The 22,698-nt window shown below is 59.9% G+C and overlaps 2 protein-coding genes and 2 non-coding genes across 8 annotated transcripts; all 4 read left to right on the top strand.

The window, feature by feature from the left end:
- The first annotated feature begins 9,690 nt into the window (after positions 1 to 9,690).
- Positions 9,691 to 11,247, top strand: LOC120589579 (whey acidic protein-like). Of its 3 annotated transcripts, none has more exons than XM_039847108.1 (3): positions 9,691 to 9,774; positions 10,211 to 10,357; positions 10,556 to 10,828. In XM_039847108.1, the coding sequence occupies exons 1-3, from the start codon at positions 9,693 to 9,695 to the stop codon at positions 10,789 to 10,791; spliced, it is 465 nt and encodes a 154-aa protein (XP_039703042.1). In that variant the 5' UTR covers positions 9,691 to 9,692; the 3' UTR covers positions 10,792 to 10,828. The 3 variants fall into 3 exon arrangements, with proteins under 3 accessions (XP_039703042.1, XP_039703041.1, XP_039703043.1); XM_039847109.1 differs by lacking the exon at positions 9,691 to 9,774 and adding an exon at positions 10,969 to 11,247 and having other exon boundaries at positions 9,858 to 10,357; positions 10,556 to 10,714; XM_039847107.1 differs by lacking the exon at positions 9,691 to 9,774 and having other exon boundaries at positions 9,855 to 10,357; positions 10,556 to 10,841.
- Positions 11,248 to 14,896: 3,649 nt separating this feature from the next.
- On the top strand, positions 14,897 to 22,498 carry TBRG4 (transforming growth factor beta regulator 4). 3 transcript variants are annotated; one of them, XM_039847102.1, is made up of 11 exons: positions 14,897 to 15,026; positions 16,383 to 16,832; positions 18,522 to 18,845; positions 19,254 to 19,425; positions 19,673 to 19,830; positions 20,106 to 20,216; positions 20,733 to 20,877; positions 21,079 to 21,321; positions 21,443 to 21,554; positions 21,659 to 21,773; positions 22,231 to 22,498. In XM_039847102.1, exons 2-11 carry the CDS (start codon positions 16,434 to 16,436, stop codon positions 22,330 to 22,332), a joined length of 1,881 nt encoding a protein of 626 aa, XP_039703036.1. In that variant the 5' UTR covers positions 14,897 to 15,026; positions 16,383 to 16,433; the 3' UTR covers positions 22,333 to 22,498. The 3 variants fall into 3 exon arrangements, 2 of the variants coding, with proteins under 2 accessions (XP_039703036.1, XP_039703037.1); XM_039847103.1 differs by lacking the exon at positions 14,897 to 15,026 and adding an exon at positions 15,334 to 15,500; XR_005649535.1 differs by lacking the exon at positions 22,231 to 22,498 and having other exon boundaries at positions 21,079 to 21,304.
- LOC120589610 (small nucleolar RNA SNORA5) lies at positions 18,986 to 19,121 on the top strand. Its single transcript, XR_005649545.1, has one exon. It is a non-coding gene; the product is annotated as a small nucleolar RNA SNORA5 (small nucleolar RNA).
- Positions 19,464 to 19,597, top strand: LOC120589611 (small nucleolar RNA SNORA5). The gene has a single exon (XR_005649546.1). It is a non-coding gene; the product is annotated as a small nucleolar RNA SNORA5 (small nucleolar RNA).
- Positions 22,499 to 22,698: the final 200 nt, after the last annotated feature.

The raw sequence follows: 22,698 nt of genomic DNA, 5'->3' as shown, positions 1-22,698 counted from the left end.
TCGACTATAGGAAGAAAACTGGAAAAAACACAAAGACGTGGAGACTAAACAATGTGCTACTAAACAACCAATGAATCAAACAGGAAATCCAAAACTACCTTTATACAAATGAACATGAAAAAACATGAAAAAACATGTTCATTTATATAAAGGTAGTTTTGGATTTCCTGTTTGATTCAAAGCTTATGGGAGGCAGCAAAAGCAATTTTTTTTCTTTTTTTCTTTCTTTTTTTTTATTTGCATAAGCAATGCTAAGAAGGAAGTTCATAGCTATATCGGCCTACCTCAAGAAACAAGGAAAATTCCGAATATGCAATCTAACTTTACACATGAAGAAACTAGAAAAAGAAGAACAAACAAAACCTAAAATAAACAGGAGGAAGGAAATGATTAAGATCAAAGCAAAAATAAACAAAATGGAAATTTTTAGAAGTAGAAAAAGATCAATGAAACTAAGAACTGGTTCTTTGAAAAGGTACACAAAATTGATAAACCTTTGGTCAAATTCATTAAGAAAAAAGAGACAGTCCAAATAAATAAAATCATAAATGAAAGAGAAGTTACAACCAACACCACAGGAATACAAAGAATCATCAAAGAATACCATGAACAATTATATGCTAACAAAAACTCTGACAATCTGAAAGAAATGAATAAATTTCTAAAAGTCACATAACCTTCCAAGACTTAACAAAAAAGAAATAGAAAACATAAACAGACTGATTACTAGCAATGAATTGAAGGAGAAATAAAAAATCTCCCAACAAGTAAAAGTCCACGACCAGATGGGTGAATGCTACCAAAAATTCAAACAAGGATTGATATCTATCCTTCTTAAACTATTTCAAAAAACACAAAGATGAAAGAACGCTTCCAAATTCATTCTAAGAAGCCAGCAATTCCCCAATACCAAAATCAGACGAAGAAAACTACAGACCAATATCTCTCATGAACATAGATGCAAAAATCCTCAAAAATTATTATCAAATCAAACTCAACAATATATAAAAAGGCTCAGAAGGCACAACAAAGTGGGATTCGACACAGGTATACAAGCTTGTTCAATATTCAAAAATCAGTTCATGTAACCAATCACATCAACAGGCTAAGGAAGAAAATTATATGGCCGTATCAAGAGATGCAGAAAAAGTATTTCACAATATCCAACACCTATTCACGATTTAAAAAAAAAAAAAAACTATCATTAAGAATAGAGGGGAGCTTTCTTGACTTAATTTTTTAAAAATCTACAAGAAAACCTACAAACATCATATTTAATAGTTAAATATGAAACGAGAAGTTTTTCCACTAAAGTAGAAACGAGACAAGAACATTCTCCCTCACCACTCCTTTTCAACATCTTATTGGAAGTCATAGCTAATGGAATAAGACAAGAAAAGGAAATCGAGTTATACTGATTGGGAAGGAAGAATTATGATTTTTTTTTTCACAGATGACATGATCATCTATGTAAAAAATCCTGGAACTCATAAGTGATTGTAAGGTTGCAGAATACAAGGTTAATGTATAAAAAGTCAATTGCTTTCCCTTATACTAGCAATAAACAAATGGAATTTGAAATATAAAAAACAATACCATTTATATTAGCACCCCCAAAAATAAAATACTTAGGTATAAATCAAACAAAATGTGTACAAGATCTGCTTCAAGAAAACTGTAAAATTCTGATGAAAGAAAGCAAGGAGGAACTAAGTAAATAGAGAGATATGCCACGTTCACAGATAAGGAGACGCGATATCAAGATGTCCCTTCTACCCAACCTGATCTATAAAGTCGATGCAATCCCAATCAAACTCCCAGCAAATGATTTTACAGAAGTCAATAAATTGATTCTAAAGTTTATATGGAGGCAAACGACCCAGAAAGGCCAGAACAGAGAGCCCCAAAATAGACCCACATAAATAAAATCTGATCCTCAACAAGGGAGCAACGGCGATCCGATGGATAAGTACGGTCTGTTCAACTCGGACCTTACACCTTCATAAAAAGTAACTCAGATGGATCAAAGACCGGAATGTAAAGTGTAGAATGCAAAACTATGAAACTTCTAGAAGACAACATGGGAGGAAATCTAGATGACCTTGCGTTTGGCGATGACTTTTTAGACACAGCACCAAAGGCATGATCCATAAAAGAAAGAATTGATAAAATGGACTTCACTTTTGTAATCGGCTCTGGCTGGGGGACGCTCAGAGCAGCCCCGCTGCAGCCACCCTTCCGCCCCTCTCACCCCGCCCGGTCCTGGCCCCCGCCGGGCACATGCCCTCCCCACAGAGGGCCAGGTTAACAGTCATGAGAGGTTGTCAGCCACCGCGGGCCCTTGGATCCTGCCTGCTCTAACAGTCACTGTGGCCCCTGGGTCACCGCGGAAGGGACAGCCTGGGAACTCCAAGGCTCGGCCTGAGACACGGCGGCCCCGGCTCTATGGTGAGTGGAGCCTGTGTTCCTGGGGGAGGCAGTGACATGTGGTCTTGGGGAGATGGCTCATCTCGAGACCCTGGGGAGTGCTGTGCCTGGGCAGCCACCGCCCACCCCGAGCAGGACAGCCCCCCAGTGAAGCCAGCCAGCCCCAGGACAGTGACAAGTGGCACATGTGTGCTGTGTAAACCACTGGGTCACAGTTGTCAACTGTGACCCAGCCAGCCCTCTCACACTGCCCTGACACCCCTGCCCAGGGGTCAAAATGTCCATGTTGGTTCTGGGTAAGTTTCTCACCTCCCCGGCTACCCCCGCCACAGTCCCTCAAGGATGGGGCCGATCAGCTTGCACAGGAGCTGGCCCGGAGCTCCCAAGATTACCCTGGAAACAAATGCCTGACCTTCCCCAGGGAGACTCATGCGGAAACTGGCCAACCTTAGACGACCCCCCGGCCTGGCCTTCTCCGCACATGGCATCCAGATCCACAGCTCTGGTCCGATTCCATAACGGGGATCTGAGAGACGCTCAGACTTCGGTCCGGCCAAGCTCCGCTGCCCTCGAAGCACAGACTCTCGGGGAGTCTCGCCTTTTCCATCTGAAGCCGGAAAGAGTAACTGCCTTGCCTCGTTCCCGGTCAGAAGAGAGGACTTTCACCAAGGGAGCTGCACCAGCCGAGTCTGGAAGCCGCGGGCGGGGGAGGGGGAGGGGGGAGCAAGATGGAGATGGAGGTGATGGAGGTGGAGGTGGGGGTGATGGAGGTGACAGAAGTGGGGGTGAGGAGCACGTGGAAGGCCAGGGCAGGCCCAGTTCCCATCATGGCTGAGGCTCCTCTGGCCCCGCCTCCGGGCAACACGCCCCTGTGCCGGCTCTGCCTCACCGGGGAAGTGAGGGATCAGGCCCCGCCACTTCCAGCAGCCCTGCCGGCATCCCCCAGGGTCCTCTTCCCCGCTGGACCGTAGGCTCCGAGACCCCGGAGAGGAAGCGGCTTCCCCTGCAGCTGCTTCCTCTCACCTGGGACAGAGGGTATCGCCCCGCAAGCCCCGGCCGCACCCGGCCAGGACACACTCCTCCCATGGTTGTCAGCTGACCAGGTCACCCCTGCGGTTGTGGTCCCTGCCCCTTCGCAGGTCACCCCTCTCGGTTCACAAGTCTCTGCATCAGACTGTCCTGTGCCACCTGCCGTGTGGCTTCTCCCTCCTCATCCAGCCTTGACAGACACAGTGCCGTGCTATTTATTCGGTAATTTTTCCTGCTTTTCAAAGAACATTTTCAGGACACTGAAGTCGCCTCTTCTGTGAGAGGGGCTGTGAGCTCATGATTCGTCCGCCAGCAGCGCTTCCACGAGGCGGGAGAGACCCCGGGCTCCAGCCTCTGCCGAGTGTCCCTGTCCCGCGGAGCCAGCGCGGGAGGGGCCGAGGCCGGGGCGCGTTCTGGGGGTTCCCCGCAAAGCCTTGGAGAGGCGGCGGGGCGGGCGCTTGGCGCCCCCTGCCGGCGGGCTGGAAGCCGCCGCACCTGCTCCCTCTGTGACGCGCAGACGGTGGCACCGCACCTGTCGGGAGGAGGGTGCGTCTCCAGAGAAGGGGCGCGGGAGCAGTCCTCCCGTGACCCCCGGCTGCTTCCCAGCGCCCCAGGCCCCGGACTCGGCTTCCCATGCGTCCCAGTTCAAAGCGCGCCGCCTCGGGCAGCCTGAGGGGCGCTGCAGGGAGCTCGGCACAGTCGCACTGCCGTGCGGCCACCATCCTCCTCCTGAGCCCCCTCGTCTTCCCAACGGACACTCTGTCCCCGAGAACGCACCGCCCCGCCCGCGCGCGCACACGCACGCACACCTGCACACGCCCGCACGCGCACACACGCGCATCCCGCACGCCCCCGGGTCGGGGATGAAGGCCGGGCGCCCGCGCGTCGCCCCGTCCTGCGTGGATCCCAGGCTCATGTCTAATTAAACCCAGAAAAGAGAAAACTTCCGAGAGGGCCGGGGCGCCCGCAGGGGGCAGGGCTCGCTGGGTCTCTGGACGGCCCGGTCACCGCAGGACACCTGGACGGCAGGGGGACGGGCGGTGACACTCACGGTCACGCGCACGGCCGCGGCTGTTTCTCAGCCGGCAGAAGGCGCGCGGCCGCTTCGCCGTCCTCAAGCCCCGGTGCCCAGCCCGGAGCGGCGCGCGCGGCAGGGCTCCGGGTTCGGCGGGGCGAACCGCCCTGGGCCCTCTGCCCACGCGAACCGCACGGTTTGGGACCGCGAGCGGCCTCCCCGAACCTGCCTGGGGCTCCTGGCGCTGACTGTGCCTAGCCCGCCAGGCCGGTACCGCTGGACAGGGGACCAGCCTCCGTCAGATCCGAGGGGCGGTGGGCAGGAGAAGGCGGCGCCCCTCGGCCAGGGGCTCAGCACTTCCACGCAGGAGTGTTTAGGGGAACTGTGGCCCTCCCAGGTCCTGCTGGTTCCTGTGACTGTGGTTCGGGAGTCACCTGTTCATCAAGTAAGGGTAACTGCACCAGGAGCCTTCAGTGGGCACTAAACTTCATTTTGTCCCAATATTACAGGAAAGAGGCAACTAAGGGCCCATCTGCCGGATGAATGTCTTTGGTTGTCAAGAGCGGTGTCGCCCCATACCTTCCAGTCATAAGCGCCTGAGCCCTGGGTCCGGGGTGGGGCTCAGACGTCCACTAGCTGTGTAGCCAGGCAGCCGTTGCGCCGTGTCCCCATCTGCACAGGGGCAATGACAGGCTCGTGCAGCATGGTATGACGACAAGAAACAACGCTTATTCCCTACAGCACGGCACAGTGGTGGCACTTCAGATGTGCCAAACACAGGTGTCCTGTCCTGTGTAACTCTTTCAGAAGGGCCCGCCAGCTAGATTACGCCCTGAAGCTGAAGGGAGACACCCGGGGCCACTGCGGTCGGTGAACCCGGTGAGGCTCCCGAAGCTGAGCAACCCGCCCCGCGCAGCCCCGCAGGGTGCTTCCAGAAGGCGGGCAGTGTGTCATAATACCCTGTCCTCCCTGCTATGTAGCAGGAGCTTGGACACTGACACGTGAAGACACGTCAGGGCGGCAGCATCCCCGCCAGGGCAGGACACACCTAACGAATGCCGAGACCAGCAAGTGCAGCACCAGGAGTGGCCAGAACTGACACCAGCTCCTCGCAGAGCCCACTACAGCCTCCCACGAGCCCCGTCTCACCAGAGGCGGGCTCAGGTGGCCACCATCACAGCTCAACAGCTGTTCTGCTCCCCTCCTGGTCCCCCTCCTGCTCCGAGGACACAGCCACAGCCTCAGTGGTCCACACCCTCAGCTTCCAGGAGGGAAGCTGTGGGGTGCAAGGGCCCGTACATCCTGGAAGCAGATGGGCCGAGGCCAACTCCCCCAGGCCCAGGAAGCGACGTCCCCGCCCAGGCAAAGGGCTCCATTCCTGGAACCATCTTTCTTCGTGCAGCCCTCGGGGCTGTGAGGGCAGCCGCACACCTGCCCGACACCTCGTCTGCCACCTCCTCTGGCTGCCCCCACGCACCTGCGGGCCTCGGCCAGGTATCCTCGGCCTCCACCCCTGCAGACAGGTCCCGGGGCTGCAGTGAGAGACCCTTCTGGAAGCTGAGGGTGTGGCGGACACAACAGTGGGGCATGAAGGAGCAGCTCGCCACCACTTACCGTGGTCCCCTCCAGAGTTCTGGGGACACGGGAGGGCTCAGAGTGCACGGGACTGAGCCACACCTGCGGGGCCCAGGAACAGGGGACTGCAGGGGGTTCAGCCTCTGCACGTGTGGGGGGATGTGACAGACACATGTGCCTGTGTAGGAAAACGGGTGCCAGTCGCCCAGACGTCAAAGACAGCTCCGGATGTGGCCCACACGTGGCTTCCATCTTCTCCTTCAGGCCTTTCTGGGTTTTCCCAAGTTTTCTACAACGCGCGCGTCACTTCTCCAATCAGAGAAGTTTGAAATTACCTTCTACACTTAGAGGCAGTTTCATGTGCTCCTCACACCCACCCAATGTGAGGGACGCTGTTGTGACAACTGTGTCACCAACGGCGTGGGGGCAGATGACCTGTCTGCGCTAATGCAGCACGTGGGGACGGAGCCTGGCTCCAAGGACGGGCCCCTTCCATGGGGCCTCAGGCCCAAGCCCGTATCCCAGCGACACGTGTGTAGTGACCAGTAAGTGCTTGCTGAGACGCGGTCTGTAATGGCCCCCACCGCCCCCCAAGTCCAGTGGGACCACAGAGGTATGAGGATGTCACAGGGGAATCACAGCCAAAAGCCCCGCGCCGGGCACCCCCCTCTCCCTGCCACCTGGTCCAGTAGACACCGTCACCCACTGCCCAGGTGGGGAAGCAGCCGGCTGCTCACGGCTACACAGCTGGCCAAGCCGGGGGCGGACCCACACCGCCCTCTCCACCCCTTCACCCAGGTAGTGACGGGAGAGCCTCAGATGTATGTGGTGGGGTCCTGCTGGCCAGAGCGTGGACAAGTAATGGGAAGGGGGAGGCCTGATGCCACCCCCCAGCTCCCGCGTATCCACAGAGTGCCGTAGAGTGAAGGGCGGTGTTCCCAACACAGGGACACACTGATCTGTGAGACGGACCAGCGCCCTGACCCCGGGGGCTCACGTCCTGGCAGAGCAGACAGAGAGCAGCCACGACCGTCTGGGCTCAGGCCGGTGTGCTGAGGGCAGACGGGGCACGGGAGGGAGGGCGGGGCTGGATCAGCGTCTTGGGGGGCCACTCCCCAAGAGGAGACATGACTTCAAGGGGCTCTGAGAAGCTGGGCTGCCTGTCCCAGAAGGGGCCAAGGCGGCGGGGACAGTGCAGGTGGGACCCCCAGGAAGGGGCAGAGCAATAGAGGGGGTGAGGCAGGAGGGGCCGTGTCCACCAGAGGTCAGGCCGGACTCCGGAGAGGGAGCCCAGGTACCAGATGCTGAGGGAGGAGGACGTGGGCGGGGTGGAGAGGGGTAGCACACACCTGCTAAGGTCACTCCTACCCGGAGAGGAGGCCCCCAGCACCTGGGAGAACTCGTGTGTGCCAGCAGGACACCGGGGCCTGCGTGAGGGCCGGGCTGCGTGCGGCCCGTGTGCCCCCCGAGCCCGGCTTCCCGTGTCCCGCACGCTCTCAGCTGGGCAGCAGAGGCCCTGGCTCCCGAGGACCCTGGACAGAGAAGGAGCAGCTTTCTCAGAAGTGAGAGGGACCAAGGACCTTGCCTGGGTTTTCTGGCCAGCGTTCCCTGTGGGAGCCAGCGGGTACTCGGAACACGAGGGCCGGGAAGGAAGGGTGTCGCTTCTCCTGACCACGGGCCAGCCAAGTGGCGGGAGCAGGCGTCTGCTGACGGCAGCCCAGGAACTGGTCCCTCACGGACAAAGGAAAGCAGAGTGTGTCCTGGCCACACGCTGGGACATGGCTGGGCTGTGGCATGGAGGGAAGCGCTGATACTCGCTCCAACACGGTGACCTCGAGGTCGTGACACTCAGTGGGAGAAGCCAGACGTGAACGGCCGCAGAGCGACTTCGTTTATGTGGAATGTCTAGGCAAACCCACTGCTCAGGGGTACAGGGCTTCTAGGGTGAGACATGGTCTAGAATTAAATCGTGGGCTCCACGACTCTGTGAAGATACTAAAAACACAGTACTGTGTGCTTTCAAAGGCTAAATCTTGTGGCGTGTGAATTCTCTCTCAGCGAAGGTAAAAGGAAACTCGTGCCCTCGTGAACATAAAAGGACGCCTAGGAACAAACTAGCAGCCAGAGCAGCAAAGCAGGCCTCAGGCGTCCCAGGCTCAGGACTTCGCGGTCACAGGGCTGAGCCGCTGAGAGCCGGGACGACAAGCTGCCCGCGCGTCTGGGGGAAAGTGGCTCCCAGAGCAGGGGAGGGGTCTGAAAACGAAGGGGAAAGAGTGATGTGTTTAAAAACATCGTGACAGGTCAACAGAGGGATGTGGGAGAGAAGAAAGCTCTGTGTCCGCTGTCCTGCCAACACGGCGGTCACAGGTGTCCCCAGGCATCGCCCCGGAGACCCCTCAGGACAGGCTGGGAGGAGAGGTGGGAGCGGGGGGCAGGCTGGGCAGATGAGCCTGTGGCCACAGGCCACCCCAGGCCAAGGGCCCAGTCCCAGAGCCAGGCTGGGGACTCCATGTGAGGCCCAGGCCGATGGCCAGAGTTCCTGTTGTGGCCAGCCTAGCCTTGGACCCAGCACCTAATCCAGGGGCCCCCTGAGTCCTCCCGGCCATGGTGTGGGGGACGGATAGAGAGTGGGCAGAGATAGGCCAGCAGGGCTTTCCAGTGAGTGACGATGGCCTCGCTACCCCTGGATCCTCAGAGCCCCAGTGTCCCTTAGGGCCTGTGTGCCGCCTCCTTCCCAGGCTGTGACTTGCCCGCTGGAGACACCAAAAGGTGGTAGGCCACCCCAGCCAGGATCTCCAGACACTATGCCCTGAGAGCTGGCGTTGGACACCTGGAAGGGGCCTGGGAGCAGGTGCAGTAGCAGAGGTGGGGAGCGGGCACACCTGAGCCACGCAGCAGGGTGGACGGGCCCTCTGGGCTGGGCTTCCCGAATGTGTGGCACCGGCTGGGGGCTCAGGGGGCACCGAGGGGCCCTGTGTCCAAGGCCAGAAGGCCACAGGCCAGGCGGAGGAAGGCAGCCCTGACCAGACGAGGGCGGCCATCAGCACATGGGGCCACCCTGGAGCTACCTTCTCTGTCCAGGCCCTCAGGGCGCAAGGGTCAAGGAAGTTCCCTTGGAGAAGGGGGCAGGACCCCGGCCACTCCTGGGCCCCAGCCCTTCCGGGAAGGCGCCTCCCTGAGCCCGCCAGCCCTGCCCTCCCTGCACGCAGCTCAGGGACAGGAGACCTTGTCCTTGCCACAGAAAGCGCACGAAAGGACAAAGGCGCCACAAGCGGAACGCGCAGTCCTCAGTCCCGCAGCGTCCTCTGCACTGCGGCCCACCCCTCCCGTGGGCTCCGCCCGGTCCCTGCCCCGCACCGCGACCTGGATCCCGTGGCACCTCACTTTTTCGACCCTCGTAATGAACCGAGCATCACTTTCAAATGGAGAAGCGCGACTTTGTTAGGGACTTTTTAAACTTAAACAAGTGGCCCAAGGCAGCAGCCGCCCAGCCTGGGACCTGTCCAGGCAGGAAGCCCTCCGGCCACCGGGGTGGCACCAGTCCCCTCCCCTTCCCCTTCCCCCTCCTGCCACCTCCTTTAAAGGTGCCCTGGGGCTGCGGGCCACCGTGTGCCACCTGCCTGCCACCCGCCTGCCACCCGCCACCATGCGCTGTCTAACCAGCCTTGCCCTGGCCCTCCTGGCCCTGGGGGCTGCCCTCGCACTGACCCCAGCCACCATCCCACCAGGTAGGCCGCTTCCCCGAACCCCTGGACACGGCCCTGGAGCCCCACCCCCCGGTGGCCTGGTGACAGGGCACAAGAGAACGGAGGAGGTGCAGCCCTGGGGGTCAGTGACGGCAGAAGCCCCGGCCGCTGCCAGAGACGCCCATGCGATGGGGGCCAACGCCCCTGTCCCAGGATGACAAGTGACCGGCAGCTAGCTGGGCGTGGGGAGCCTGTCCACCCCTGCGGTGGCCAAGGCCGAGCTCCCTAATCCTCGCAGCTGACTCACACTCGTCAGCCCGGGCGCGCCGCTGCCAGATGCTTTCTCCTTCCCAAATGGGGTGTCGAGGTGCTGGGAACTGGACTCTGGGGGCTTCCTGTCCTTGCCCACCTTGTCCCCGTGGAGCCCTGGGGGAGGCTGGGGCAGCCGCACCCCTGCCCACCTGCCTCCTATGTGCAGGGCAGGCTGCTGTGTGTCCCGAGCTCAGCTCCTCTTCCTCTGAGGAGTCCTGCGTACACGCCTGCGTCACCGACCAGAACTGTCCCCAAGGCACCAAGTGCTGTGCCCGGAGCCCCTGTGGCCGGTCCTGCATGGTCCCCTTCATCGGTAACACCCCAGCCCTGGGGCGGAGGGGACAGTTCTTCACGGGTCTGCCTTGGGCCCGCCCTCCACACCCCTCTCTTAGCGACCGCCCAACAGCCCCATAAACCCCGCCCATATACGAGGCTCCAGGCCCCCGAGGGTGCGGTGAGGGAGGCCCCAGCACGGCCACTGGGCCATGGAGGGCTGGCTCTCTCTCCCTAGTCCCAGTGCCAAAGGCTGGCCGCTGCCCCCAGGTGCAGGCCCTACAGACCCCGGGGCCCTGCGTGGAGAGCAGCGAGTGCTCCAGGGACGACCAGTGTGACGGCAGCAAAAAGTGCTGCTTCAGCCTGTGCGCCAGGAGGTGTCTGGACCCCACCGTAGGTAAGTGTCCGGAGACGTGCCCCGGGACACGCCCTGCATGTGGGGACGGGCTTCTCCCTTTGTGCCCCGGACCTTGAGGAGCAGCCTGGCCACTCTGGGGCAGGAGCCTGGGGACGCGGCATGGCCTCATCTCTGCCGCCCACCTGCTTGTGGGCGCCAGTGACCGCCCGGAGGGGTGGGTGTGGGGAGCTCCCAGGGCAAGCCCCCGCCCCCGCCCCGCTCAGGCTGCCCCTGAGACCTCCGTGCCCCTGCAGGGCCCCTGCAGTGACGGGCTTCCCCCGAGCCCCGGGCCAGGAGCGACTGCCAGCCTGTGCGGCCACTCCCGCGGGATCAGACGGCGCCACCTCCTGCTAATAAAACCCACTTGCTTCACTTCTGCCTGTCCACTCATCTGTCCTGGGCACCTGCTGAGGGGACGCGTGCATAGGCCCTGCCTCGGGGCGCTCCGGGAAGCAGGCAAGCTGCCTGGTGACAATGGGGGTGGCAGAAAGGCAGTGCCACAGCCACGATGGCTCTGGGCCAGGCGACTTGTCCACGACTCTCAGGCTCTGGCTCCTGGGGTCTGGCCCCTTTCAGGATGTTGCAGACTAGGGGGACAGGAGCAGAGTGGAGCCTGCAGGGGGGTGAGGCGTGAGGGGGCCGAAACCCGTCCTCGCCTCGTTGGCTGCAACCGCTCTGGGGGCGGGCAGAGGCGAAGGCGGTTACAGGGCCTTTAGGTGCAGACAGCTCGTGGCAGCTTGCTGGGGACCTCCAGTAACTCGTGCCCACCCACCTGGCACCCCATGGCATCCTACAACTCACCTCAGTCCCGACACTGACCGCCCGCATTCCAGCCAGGCCACGGCCAAGGGCTCAGCTCCATGGGACCCCACTGCAGACGCAGCCTCAGGGCCAGAGGCACATGCACTTCTGACTTTCTTAGCTACAAATTCAGGGTTCCAGCGAACACCCAGATTCAGTAATTTGCTAGAACAACATAGAATTCTGAAAGCACTTAAGGTTGTAGTTCTGTTACAAAGGGTACAGACCCAAAACAGCCAACAAGGACGGAGGCACGCCGGGGGCAGGGGAGGAGAACACAGGATCCTCTGCCCCCATGGGGTCAGGTGCAGGCCCTCAGGGCACAAGGGTCAAGGAAGTTCCCTTGGAGCAGGGGGCAGGGCCCCTTCACATCACGTGTCCTCTGGACTTCAGGGTCCCGTTTTCTCCATCCTTCATTAACGGGCATGGCGTTGGAACCGCCCACTGGTGCTGAAGCCAACCCCCAGCCCTCTAACCAGCTCGGTCCCCAGCCACAAGCCCCACCCTCAGAACCCCAGAGCCCACCCCAGGAGTCACCCCATTAGCATACTCGGTATGGGGAAGGGGCTCCTTACACATAACGAAACACTTCCATTACTCGGGGGAACCGTCGCCCCCGCCCACGCTGGGGCCACCTGGGTTGGAAAAGCAGACTTCCCGCACCTTAATCACTGGAAGTAGGTTCGGGCCTCCCAGGAAACTGGGACGAGGGAACCTCCCTTCAGAGAGATGGCCCAGGTCCTTGGGAAATGGTCCTGGTCCAGGCTGACAGAAGGCCCAGTGGCCACAGAGAACGCGCATGTATTTCAGGACGGCAACCTAGGCAGCTGTGAGTCCTCGAAGGCGCGAGCTCTGAGAGAGGGCCCTGCCCTGCACCGCGTCTCTCCATCTTGGGGGGTGGCCGTCCTTCCCAGATGGGGTGCAGGGTAGCGCTGTCACAGACGGAGGGTGCACCCGGGCGTCAGCAGTGGTGTGGGTTCCGTCTCTCCCGTAGCACGTGCTGAGGGTGGGCTCCGCATGTCAGGGTCTCGGTGCCGGGTGAGGCCGTGCCACCTCTGGCAGTCTGCGGGATCCGGCCTCAGACTGGCTCAGCCGCTCTGCAGGGGCCGGCAGCACATCCAGGGAGCCGGTCACCCCTCGGGGCGCTGAGCTCCACGTCCACTCACGCTCGGCCACGTGCACTTTATTTACCCCTTCATCTACTGAAAGACGGCTCGGTTGCTCAGAGTTTTGGCAGTTATAAATAAAGCTGCTGTGAACGTGTGTGTGCAGGTTTTTATGTGGACACAAGTTTTTAACTCCTTTGGGTAAATTCTAAGAAGCGTGATTGCTGGATTGTATAGCGTCTTAGGCTATTTGAGCTGCTATAACAAAAATCCCATAAAGTCAGTGACTTATAAACAACAGACACTCACTTCTCAAAGTTCTGGAGGCTGGAAGTCCGAGATCAGGGCGCCAGCGCAGGCAAGGGAGGGCCTGGAGTGGCAGAAGGGGTGAGGGGGCTCTGTGGGCGTCTCTTTATAAGGACACTAATCCCGTCACAGGGTCTCCACCCTCCAGATACCATCACCTCGGGAGTGTGAATTAGGGGTGAGGGACGTAAACATTCAGTCTGTTGCATACAGTAATATTGTTTAGTTTTGCAAGAGACCACCAAACCGTCTTTGAAAGTGGCTCTGCCATTTTGCATTCCCACCCGCAGTAAATGAGCTCCTTATTCCCATTGAGCTTAAATACGAGCCGATATCTAAGGATAGAATCCAATGCGATATGAAAAGTAACGAGACAATAACGGCGACTATACAGGGAGAAGAAAAACAGGAAAAAACCCTATCGTTGAAATCCTCAGAGATGAGACACTGCAATCATGAAAAAAATACATATTATAAAAAAAAACACATTCAAAATATAACAAGCTGTTGGTAAACTTTTCAGAGAAGAGTTGAAGCTAAAGTTGAGATAATCTCTCAGAAAGTAGAACCAATAATAATAAAAATGAGATGAAGAGTAGGAAAGACAAGATAGAAAAATCAGAGAAAATTCTAAATCAGCCCAGAAGAACCAATATTCAAATGTGAATCTTTCAGAAAGAGGAGCATGTGAAGGAAACAGCCAACCAGATAAGTAACAGCAAATTCCGGGAACAGGAGTTTTTAGATGGAGGGCCCGTCATGCGCTCAGGTAATAGATGCAGACTCACACCAAGGAACAGTCCTGTGCAGTATCAGAACCCTAGCACGACTCTCCTCAGGCTTCTAGAAATGTTAATATCTGGGGGAAAAGAAAAAAAAAAGGCAGGGCGGACCATCCAGTGATCAAATATGTCGCAGGGAATTTTTGTACTCTTCGTCAGAAACATGAGAAGCTAGAAAGGCAGCGTTTCAAGGAATAAGCCTTCCAAAGCACCCAGCCAAGCTATGAATCAAGTAGGAGGCTACGATGAAGATGGCTTAGACCCGCAAGGCCTTTAGAATTCCTTCTTTGCATCCTTTCTCATGGAGTTACTGGAGGATGCGCGGCACCCAACTAGGGCATAAATCAAAAACTATGGTAGGTGACAGGAAATGAGAGCGCCGGCACAGAAGGGCAGTGGAGGATCGCTCCAGACGATGGTAAAGGGGGGTCCCAGGGCGATGCCCTAGGAGCACAGCGGTGATGACCCACATCGGAGCTCAGAACGCTCAGTGGGGGACGCCGGTGAGATTTACGGCGACACCGCTGATGGATGTATCGGTGCGTCTTGAAAGCCTCAGACAACTGGCGAAGGGCTTGGGGCAGAATATGTGATAAAGACGAGATCGCAAACAAAAAGCAATTACTAATTCCGTGGAAATAAAATAAAAGTGCAAGAAGGAAAATTAATCGAGTCCCTACATAGGCCCTATCATCTTTTATAAACGTATGTACAGATACGTTTTGCTGGGCTTATCCGCACTGTATTTTGTAACTAAACATCAATACTTTTTTAAAAAAATCAAAGACTCCACAGCAAATCCAAGAATCCTTTTTTTTTTCTTTCATTACAATATCAAGGCAACTTGTGCCTGCACTCCCGCAAGACGACCTCCGGCCGGGGCCAGTCCGCACCCGGCTACCGGGGAAGCCCGGGCCCGGCGGGGATCGCGACACCGACGGGCACCAAAGCGCTGCCTCCCGCGCTCCGCGTGAGGCCTGGGTGCCAGCCGGCCCGAGCGCCAGCCTCCGGCCCGCGACTCTGAGCATCTCATTCTCTCCCCGCCCACTTCTCCGAAGGGCCCGCGCCCTACCTCTCGCTCCACTTCCCTCCACGTAGTTTGCTTCCTCAACAAAGATGGCTGCCGACCGGAAAGGGGCCGCCGGAGCGACTTCCGGTCGGGCGACCACAACAAAGATGGCTGCCGACCGGAAAAGGGCTGTTGCAGTGACTTCCGGCCGGGCGACAGGCTGCGAGCTCCGTTTCCGGCGGCGCTCCGGGTGACGTAGGGGAGCGCGCCGCGCGGCGTGTGCCGAGGACGGTGCGGGACGCATGGAGGTCAGCAGTGGCGATCGCGGCGCCGGCGGCGCTGGCGTCCGGGCAGGGGGAAGGGGCAGGAGGGCGCGGCAGGGAGAGAAGACGGGTCGGGCGCGCTGGGACGCTGGGGGCCGGGAAAGGGGGGTTGGGGACGGGGGCGGCAGGGAGCCGGGGCCCGGAGCCGCTCGGGGTCGCGCCCTCTCCTGCGCACGCGCCCCGTCCCGCCTGCGAACCCCGCTCTGACGGCCGGGTCCCCGCGGGCCGGATCTCTCCGTGCTTCGGTGCGGGCCGCTCTCCGCACCTGAGGCCCAGCTTCCTCCCCAGCTCGTACGTCTGTCGTCATCGGGAGTTTCCCGCGCTTCCCGGCTGCCCGGCTCCGCGCAGAGGGTGGTGGCCTCGAGTCCGTGTCCCCCTTCCTGCGCCCCCTTCTTTGTGTAGATTTAGAGTGCGCTTTTTACGTCCGCAATAACCTGGCCACGTCCGGGGAGATCTAAGGTCAGACATCCTCTGCTTTGGCAGGAGGGAGGCCCAGGTTGACATTTTATCTTCTGGTCACGTGCCTTCCCTCGGTGGTTTAATCGCCTGGCGAGGAAGGCTGCCAGACAGGACTGTTAAAAGACGCGGTTGGGATCTGTAACTTCTCGGAGGAGGAAACGTTCTGTCTGGGCTTGGGAAGATGCGATTTCCAGGGCCCTGTGGTGGGGGTGAGGCAGCGGGCAGCAGGCCCTGTCAGGCAGGGTGCGGCCCGCGGGCGAGGCCTGCTTAGGACGCAGTGTGTTGCAGGGAGGAAGCAGAGGGAAGACTGGGAAGAAAATATTGGGCAGTGTTGGGACGTGGCTTTTTATGATCAGTTTAGGAGTTTGCTCTTTAGAAGTTAGTGTATGTGTTTAAGTAGGTTGGTAATGATTTGGGGAGCTCGCTCCAAGTCTGTATTAAAACCCACGAAGCCATAGGTTAGAGTCTTATGTCCAGAGTTTTCCCGGACTAGTCTGACTGAAAATACCTGGTCCCATCATCTCCAAACCCTTTCGCCTAAGGCCTCTTCCCATTTGATAGCGGAGCTGCCTGCGCCCTGCCCCGCTCACACAGGCGCCCCGGAACCTGGGTCGTTGAGCTGCTCTTGCATGCTCTCTGCACACACTGGGGCCGGAAACCCCCCAGCCCAGGCTGCAGTGCTCCTGGGTTCGATGTTCCGTTACATCCCATACTGAAAAAAATCCTCTGCAATCTTTGCTTCAGACAGACAACACCACTGTGTGCATGTAAACGAAAGGTTTGCTGGGCTCTGGGGAGTGTGGCTGTGATTGTTTCATATGTCGTGTTCTTGTGTTTGTGAGTCACGGAGTACCCTGCACCACCCTCTCTCTCTCTTTTCAGGGCCCTCGAATCGCTGGCTAGGAGTCCCAGCTCCCTGCCACCAAGGCCATCATGGCAGCTCGCCTGGTGAAGCGATGCACGTGCCTCCTGAGGCAGGCCACTCGTTTGGCCCCCGCTGGGCTTCCAGTTGGCCAGCTGAGACTTGCCGGAGTAGCCCATAAGACTCTGACTTCCTCGGCTGCCTCGCCCAGCTCCTTGTCACAGCACGTGGAGAAGGGACAGGTGTTCACTCCCTCCCCAGAGCGCCAGGAGGTGGACGAGCTCATTGAGAAGGCCACCCAGCCGGAGGAGCTCTTGGGGCTTCTCGAAGGAGGCCACTGCCTGAACCAGAGCCAGGCGGCCCTCGTGCTCATCCAGCTCTCCCGGCTGCTGTCCGAGAGGCCAGCAGACAAAGCCTCGCTCGCGCAGGATGTCCGCTTTCAGCAACTTCTCCATCTTGTCAACAGTCAGGTGGGTTCCGGACCAGTCAGCAGCGGAGACGGCAGGGGCACTGGAGCCAGAGCAGCCAGTCGCGGGCCGCAGCGCTCCACGGGCTTTCTCGCTGTTGACCCTCCCAGCGGCCGTTCCATGAGGGCCGCCGTCCTCGTCCTGCAGCCAGGCAGGTGGCACATGGAAGCCCGCGAGGCGAGCCTGGTTCTTCTCGTTCGGTCGGGGCTCCCCTCCCCGTGCCAGGCAGTCAGGGTCTGGCTGACGGCGGCACACTCTAAGCTAAAGGAAGTGCGGTGGTGACTGACGGAGGGTCCCAGAAACTTGAGCTGGGCGTGGTGTCATCCAGCCGGTCGGACCCTCAACGGATGAGCTCGAGACAAGGGAGAGCGTCCCGTGGAGATCACCGTGAGCACGTTCCTCAGTCCTGAGTCAGCAGTTCCAGTCCTTACTCGTTGATCACACACAGTAGGATGCTGAATGTCCTGACAAGTTTAGTAACAAACAGGGGACAAAGCATTTACAACACGAAGAAAGCACGACTGCGTTGCTTTTAAAAATCCCTTTTTTCCTCAAAGTCTGCAGAGACGCAGGCACCTGGGTCACACGTGACGTTAAAATCCACCCAGTGCTTTTCCGCCGCCCGGCCCTGCACTCGGTGGTGTTTCTGTCTCCCACATGCTCCGCACGTGTGTCTTCCATCCCCCTCAGCAAGGCTGTCCCTTTCGCAGGTGGCGAGGCTGAGGCTGGGACCAGGAGGCTTGTGCCGCTGTGCTTAAGACGGCGCGGCAAACTGCAGAGCCACGGCCGCCTCCCGTGACGCTGTAGTCTGGGCCGTGGGGCCCCTCTGCTGGCCCCGTGTTGCTCTGAGGCCTGCAGACGTGCAGGGATCAGCGGGGTCACCCTCATGCAGGTGTAGGGGTTAAGGCCGGTTTCAGACCTCCTGGGTGTAGGTTCTGGTCCTGCCGTTCACGCAGGGACCTAGCAGAGATGGCACGTGACACGAGGTGGTCATGCCTCACAGCATGCAGCTCCCGACACACGCGGGTTTGTCCAGGAGTGCCTGCAGTGCGTAAGAGCCGATGGTGGTGGCAGCGAGCCCCCAGCCAGGGGGGCAGCCTAAGAGATACCGTGGTGTCTGTCACCCCCATATTCAAAGCCAAGGGCCTCCCGTGCAGCTTTGGGCACCAGGCCGATGGGTGGGTGGGCTTAGGAAGTTGTCACAACTGCCTTGTTGGAGGACAGGTTTAGGAATTAGAGCTTGTCAGACTCGGCGTTAGTTATTTTCTTGAAAAAAAATTAGTGTCTTGTTTTGGGTTGTTTTTAGCTAGATAGTATCATCGTCAGCAAGAGAACGAGGTGGTTGACAAAACTGGCCTTAAGAGGCCCGTCGGCCCCATCTTGACCCAGAGTCGCGGTGCCGGAGGCTTGGCCCTGGACTGGGCAGCTGCACCTGCAGCTCATGTCTCCGGGAGACGCAGGCAGGGCCGCAGCCACGCCCACTTAGTCCCCACATTGGTAGGGTCAGTGTCACGGGGACCCAGAGGGTCTCATCACTCAGAGCTCTTGCCTTCCGGTGACAGCAAACAACTGGCTGACGGGAGCCGAAGTGACGCTTTGTGGAGCTGGGGAGTCGGGCTCGGCAAACAGGCCGTCGGCCCACTCTGCAGCGCCGGTGGGGACCAAGGCGTGACCTTGCCTGTTCCCCCGCAGATAACTGCCGTCTGGCATGGGACCCTGGTGAAGCTGCTCCGGAGCCTGTATGCGCTGGCGCTCCCGGCGGCCTCCAAGGAGCTGCGGTCAGTGGAGCAGGAGGTGCGCTGGCGCCTGCGCAGACTCAGGTACAAGCACCTGGCCTTCCTGGCTGAGTCCAGCACCGCCTACATGCAGGAGCGGGGCTCCCAGGAGCTGCTGGCGGAGCTGCTCCTGCACCTGGAGCGGCGCTGGGCAGAAATCGAGGACGGCCGCACACTGGTGACCATCATGATGAGGACAGGCCACCTCTCGGAGCCGCTGATGAACCGCCTGGAGGACAAGGTACCGAGGCTGGGGGCGGGACGCAGAGGGGCGCTGAGGGCCCAGGCCACGGGAGCCTGCAGCCCATGTGGCCTGGGCCAGCTCCAAGTTTCGCTTCTGGCTGGTGTGTCCTGAGCCGTGGTGGCCCTCAGCCTCAGCCTCGCAGCCAAGTCAAATTCAGCCCCGTTCCGGTCATAGCGGGGGCTGGCCCAGATGGCTGCCACAGCAAGCTCCGCAGCTCATGGGCCCTGGGTCCCCTGACCTGGGACCTGGGGATAAGTTTGGCTGCGGACATGGTGCCCCAGGCCCTGTACCGATGCAGCCCGTGTTTAGTAAGCTCAGGTCCAGTTGCTGTCTCACAGGGGCTGCACTGCATGGGACCTCTGGTCCTCAGGCCATCAAGCTGACCCCTGCGGCTGTGGTTGACAGTGCCTGGAGCTGGTGGAGCAGTTTGGCCCTGACGACCTGCGGAAGGTGCTGGTGGCGCTGGCAGCTCAGAACCGGCGGTCGGTCCCCTTGCTGCGGGCCATCTCGTACCATCTGGTCCAGAAGCCCTTCCCCCTGACGAAAGGCGTCCTCCTGGACCTGGCCTACGCCTACGGTGAGCCCTTCACACGGGGGGCACAAGGGGCGTCTGGCCGCAGCCGTGTCAAATTCGGTGCCTGCCCACCCATGGCCGGCGCTGGCCCGAAAGGCTGCCATAGAAGCATCGTGACTCATGGGCCCTGAGCCCGTTCCCTGGGCCTCGGGGCTAGATTCGGTTACAGACACCAGCTCCTAGAGTGGAAGTCGGGCGGGGCAGTGGGCTGGGCCACCAGGTAAATGCCAGGGTCCGCTCTGCTCCTCAGGCAAACTCGGCTTCCACCAGACCCAGGTGTTCCAGCGCTTGGCCGCAGACCTGCTGCCCCACGTGCCCGGTCTCACGCCCGGTGAGGTGGCTCGCTGCGCCAAGTCCTTCGCTTTCCTCAAGTGGCTAAACCTGCCCCTGTTTGAGGCCTTCGCCCAGGTGAGGGGGCCCTGGGCCTGAGCCCCACCTCCAGGAGCCTCTCTGGTGGCAACTTGGGTTTCCTTCTGACTTATTTGGAGAAGTGATGTCACTCGAAGGCCTTGGGAACAGGGTCCCATTGTCTGGGTGGCAAGTGGGCAACGGTCGGAGCTGCATCTGCCGGCCGAGGGGTGTCTGCAAAGCCAGGTCGGGGCGGTCCTGGGGGCTCACTGCTTGGAGGGGAGGGTCCGGCCCACCACCCACGTGCCGGCCTCACCCTGCCCTTCTGCCGCCAGCACACCCTGAGCAGAGGCCAGAACATCGCCCTGCCGCACCTGTGCAACATGCTGCTGGCTTTCGCCCGCCTCAACTTCCGCCCGGAGCTAGAGGACCGCTTCTTCAGCCTGGTACGGCCCTCACACCCCGTGCCCTGTCCCCTACCCTCTTTCTCCAGGCGGCACAGAAGGCTTTGGGGGGACTGGGGACCCAGGTGCCCTGGGGTTGTCTAGGGCAAAATGCGAACTCCCAGCACGCCAGCCAAGTGGCCCAGAGTGGCCATAGGTCGGGGAGGCACTCGTAGACCCACGGGCTGGGCCGAGCATGCTGCTTGGGGGAGGGGAGTGATCCTAGACCCTGCAGGGACACACCCCCGCCCCCCGCCCCGCTGGCCGCTGCCTCCCCTTTTGTGTCGTTCGATCCCTCCCAGGGCCACAAATGCATCCCCATGCCCTGGGCCTGCTCAGAACAGCATTAGAGACGTGACATGGTGCCCCAGGCCCCTGCCACTGTGGGGGACGCCGGGAAAGCCCAGCCAGCTGCTCATCCTGTCCAGATTGGTCGTAGGGGATGAGGTACCAGGGGGCCAGGGTGTCTGCAGCCACTGAAAACAGCCCGCCGTCCGCACCGCACCCTGTCCTCGCCAGGTGCACGAGAAGCTGGAGCCAGAGCTGGCCAGGCTGGACCCAGGCCTCCAGGTGGATGTGCTGTGGGCCCTGTGTGTGCTGCAGCAGGCACGGGAGGCCGAGCTCCAGGCCGTGCTGCGCCCTGAGTTTCACTGTCAGTTCCTAGGTGAGTGCCGGGGTCCCTCTCCTATACGGCGGTGTGCCCGTCACCCCGTCAGTGCTGCTGTGGCCGGGGTGACGGGCCACTGCCTACAGGGAAGGGCGTGGCCCAGCCAGAGCCCGCCCCGGGGTCCTTTGTCAGCCCTCAGGACACACAGACCCTCTTTCTGCCGCTGTCCGCCCGTCTCACTGCATCTCCTGTCCTCAGGTAGTGGGTCACCGAAGGATCAGAGCACCTTCCAGAAGCTGCTGCACATCAACTCCACTGCCCGGCTGGAGCACCCCACGTACACGGGCCCCTTCTTGCCGGCCTCAGCCTTGGGTGCCCGGCCCTCAGCCGACAGGAAGGCGACACCCTTCCAGAAGGAGCTGCAGGAGACTCTGAAGGGGCTGCTGGGGAGCTCTGACAGGGGCAGCTTCGTGGTGGCCACGCAGTACGGCTGGGTCCTGGGTGAGGGCCCCCCGCTCTCCGGCCCGCTCGGTGTGGGACTTGCTCAGCCAGAGAGCTGTGGAGGTCGCAGCCGCTCCCTGGCGGCCGTCCCCAGCGTTTGCATCTCGCATTTCCTCCACAGATGCCGAGGTGCTGCTGGACGCTGATGGCCAGTTCCTGCCCCTCAGGGACTTCGTGGCCCCTCATCTCACTGCATCCTCTGGGAGCCAGCCGCTGCCCCCCCGGGCCAAGAGGTGGGTGGCATGCCGCTCCCGGCTGCCCCTCGGCTCCCCTCTGGCTGCCGTTGCCTTGGGGGTGGTGGGGAGGCTGTCAGCACCCAGCGCCCCATCTCCCCTAGGCTGGCCTTCCTGCGCTGGGAGTTCCCCAACTTCAACAGCCGGAGCAAAGAGCTGCTGGGGCGCTTCGTGATGGCCCGGCGTCACGTGCTGGCCGCTGGCTTCCTGGTGGTGGACGTGAGTCCCTGTCGGGCAGGCGGGAACTGGACTAGGGAGCCCCCGGCCCCGCCCAAGAAAGGGGGAGCCCACAGGACCACACGACGTGTCGGTGGGGCCTCTGCTCCCGTCGGCACCTGGGAGACAGTCACCACCTCGTCTCGCTCCTTCCAGGCAGTGCCGGCGCCCTCAAGAGCCAGAGAACACGCGTGGCTTCATGGGCCACATGAGGGGCCCGTCACGTTCTCTTTGGGTGGTTGGTTTTTTCTAAACGGCCTTTTGGAAATTCAGAAGCCGTTCTCGGGTACCACATGGATCTCGGTCTTGACGGGCCTGGCACACTCCTCCAGCTCCCTCCCTCTGGGGTTCGGCCGGGCTGTGGCCGGGCTGTGGCCAGGCTGTGGCCAGGCTGTGGCGTGCGCGCAGAGGGCAAAGCCAGGCCCCCGCCCACACTGCTTCATCCCACCCCCACTCCCAGGTCCCCTATTACGAGTGGTCGGAGCTCAAGTCTGAGTGGCAGAAAGGCGCTTACCTCAAGGACAAGATGCGGAAGGCGGTGGCAGAGGAGCTGGCCAAGTGACCGTCGCACGGCCTGGCCCGGGGGCCTCGGCGGCAGGAGGCAGCGCACTCGAGGACAGACCTTAGCGCGGGACCTCGGCCAGAGTGGGTGCTGGCCAGCCACTCCGAGTGGCAGATTGCCCTCTGGTGGCTAATAAATCATCAATCTTTAGTTTTGGTTTTTAGCACCAGGAGGCGTCGGAGGCTTTGTCACAACCCTATGCCACGTCCCCTGCGTTCTCGCCCGCCTCCTGTGGGTGGCAGGTGGCCGCCCGGGGCTCCGCCCTGTGTTCCCTTCCCAGGCAGCTGGCCCTCCAGCTGCCCTGTCACTCACTGCCCGTGGCCTGTTTTCTGCCATTCATGGGTCCTCGTGTCCATTTGCTCGTGG

Source organism: Pteropus medius, unplaced genomic scaffold, assembly GCF_902729225.1.
Source record: "Pteropus medius unplaced genomic scaffold, Ma_sr-lr_union100, whole genome shotgun sequence".
Classification (NCBI taxonomy): domain Eukaryota; kingdom Metazoa; phylum Chordata; class Mammalia; order Chiroptera; family Pteropodidae; genus Pteropus; species Pteropus medius.
The sequence above is the reverse complement of the archived record's forward strand: the minus strand, read 5'-3'. Positions and strand labels throughout refer to the sequence as shown.

Excerpts from the sequence above, each read along its gene's own strand:
- LOC120589579 (XM_039847107.1), top strand. The coding sequence starts at position 10,069 with ATGCTTTCTCCTTCCCAAATGGGGTGTCGAGGTGCTGGGAACTGGACT. Across the intron at positions 10,358-10,555 it reads CTGCATGGTCCCCTTCATCG|TCCCAGTGCCAAAGGCTGGC; the intron begins GTAACACCCCAG and ends CTCTCTCCCTAG.
- TBRG4 (XM_039847102.1), top strand. The coding sequence starts at position 16,434 with ATGGCAGCTCGCCTGGTGAAGCGATGCACGTGCCTCCTGAGGCAGGCC. Across the intron at positions 20,878-21,078 it reads GTTTCACTGTCAGTTCCTAG|GTAGTGGGTCACCGAAGGAT; the intron begins GTGAGTGCCGGG and ends TCCTGTCCTCAG. Across the intron at positions 21,774-22,230 it reads CTGGCTTCCTGGTGGTGGAC|GTCCCCTATTACGAGTGGTC; the intron begins GTGAGTCCCTGT and ends CCCCACTCCCAG.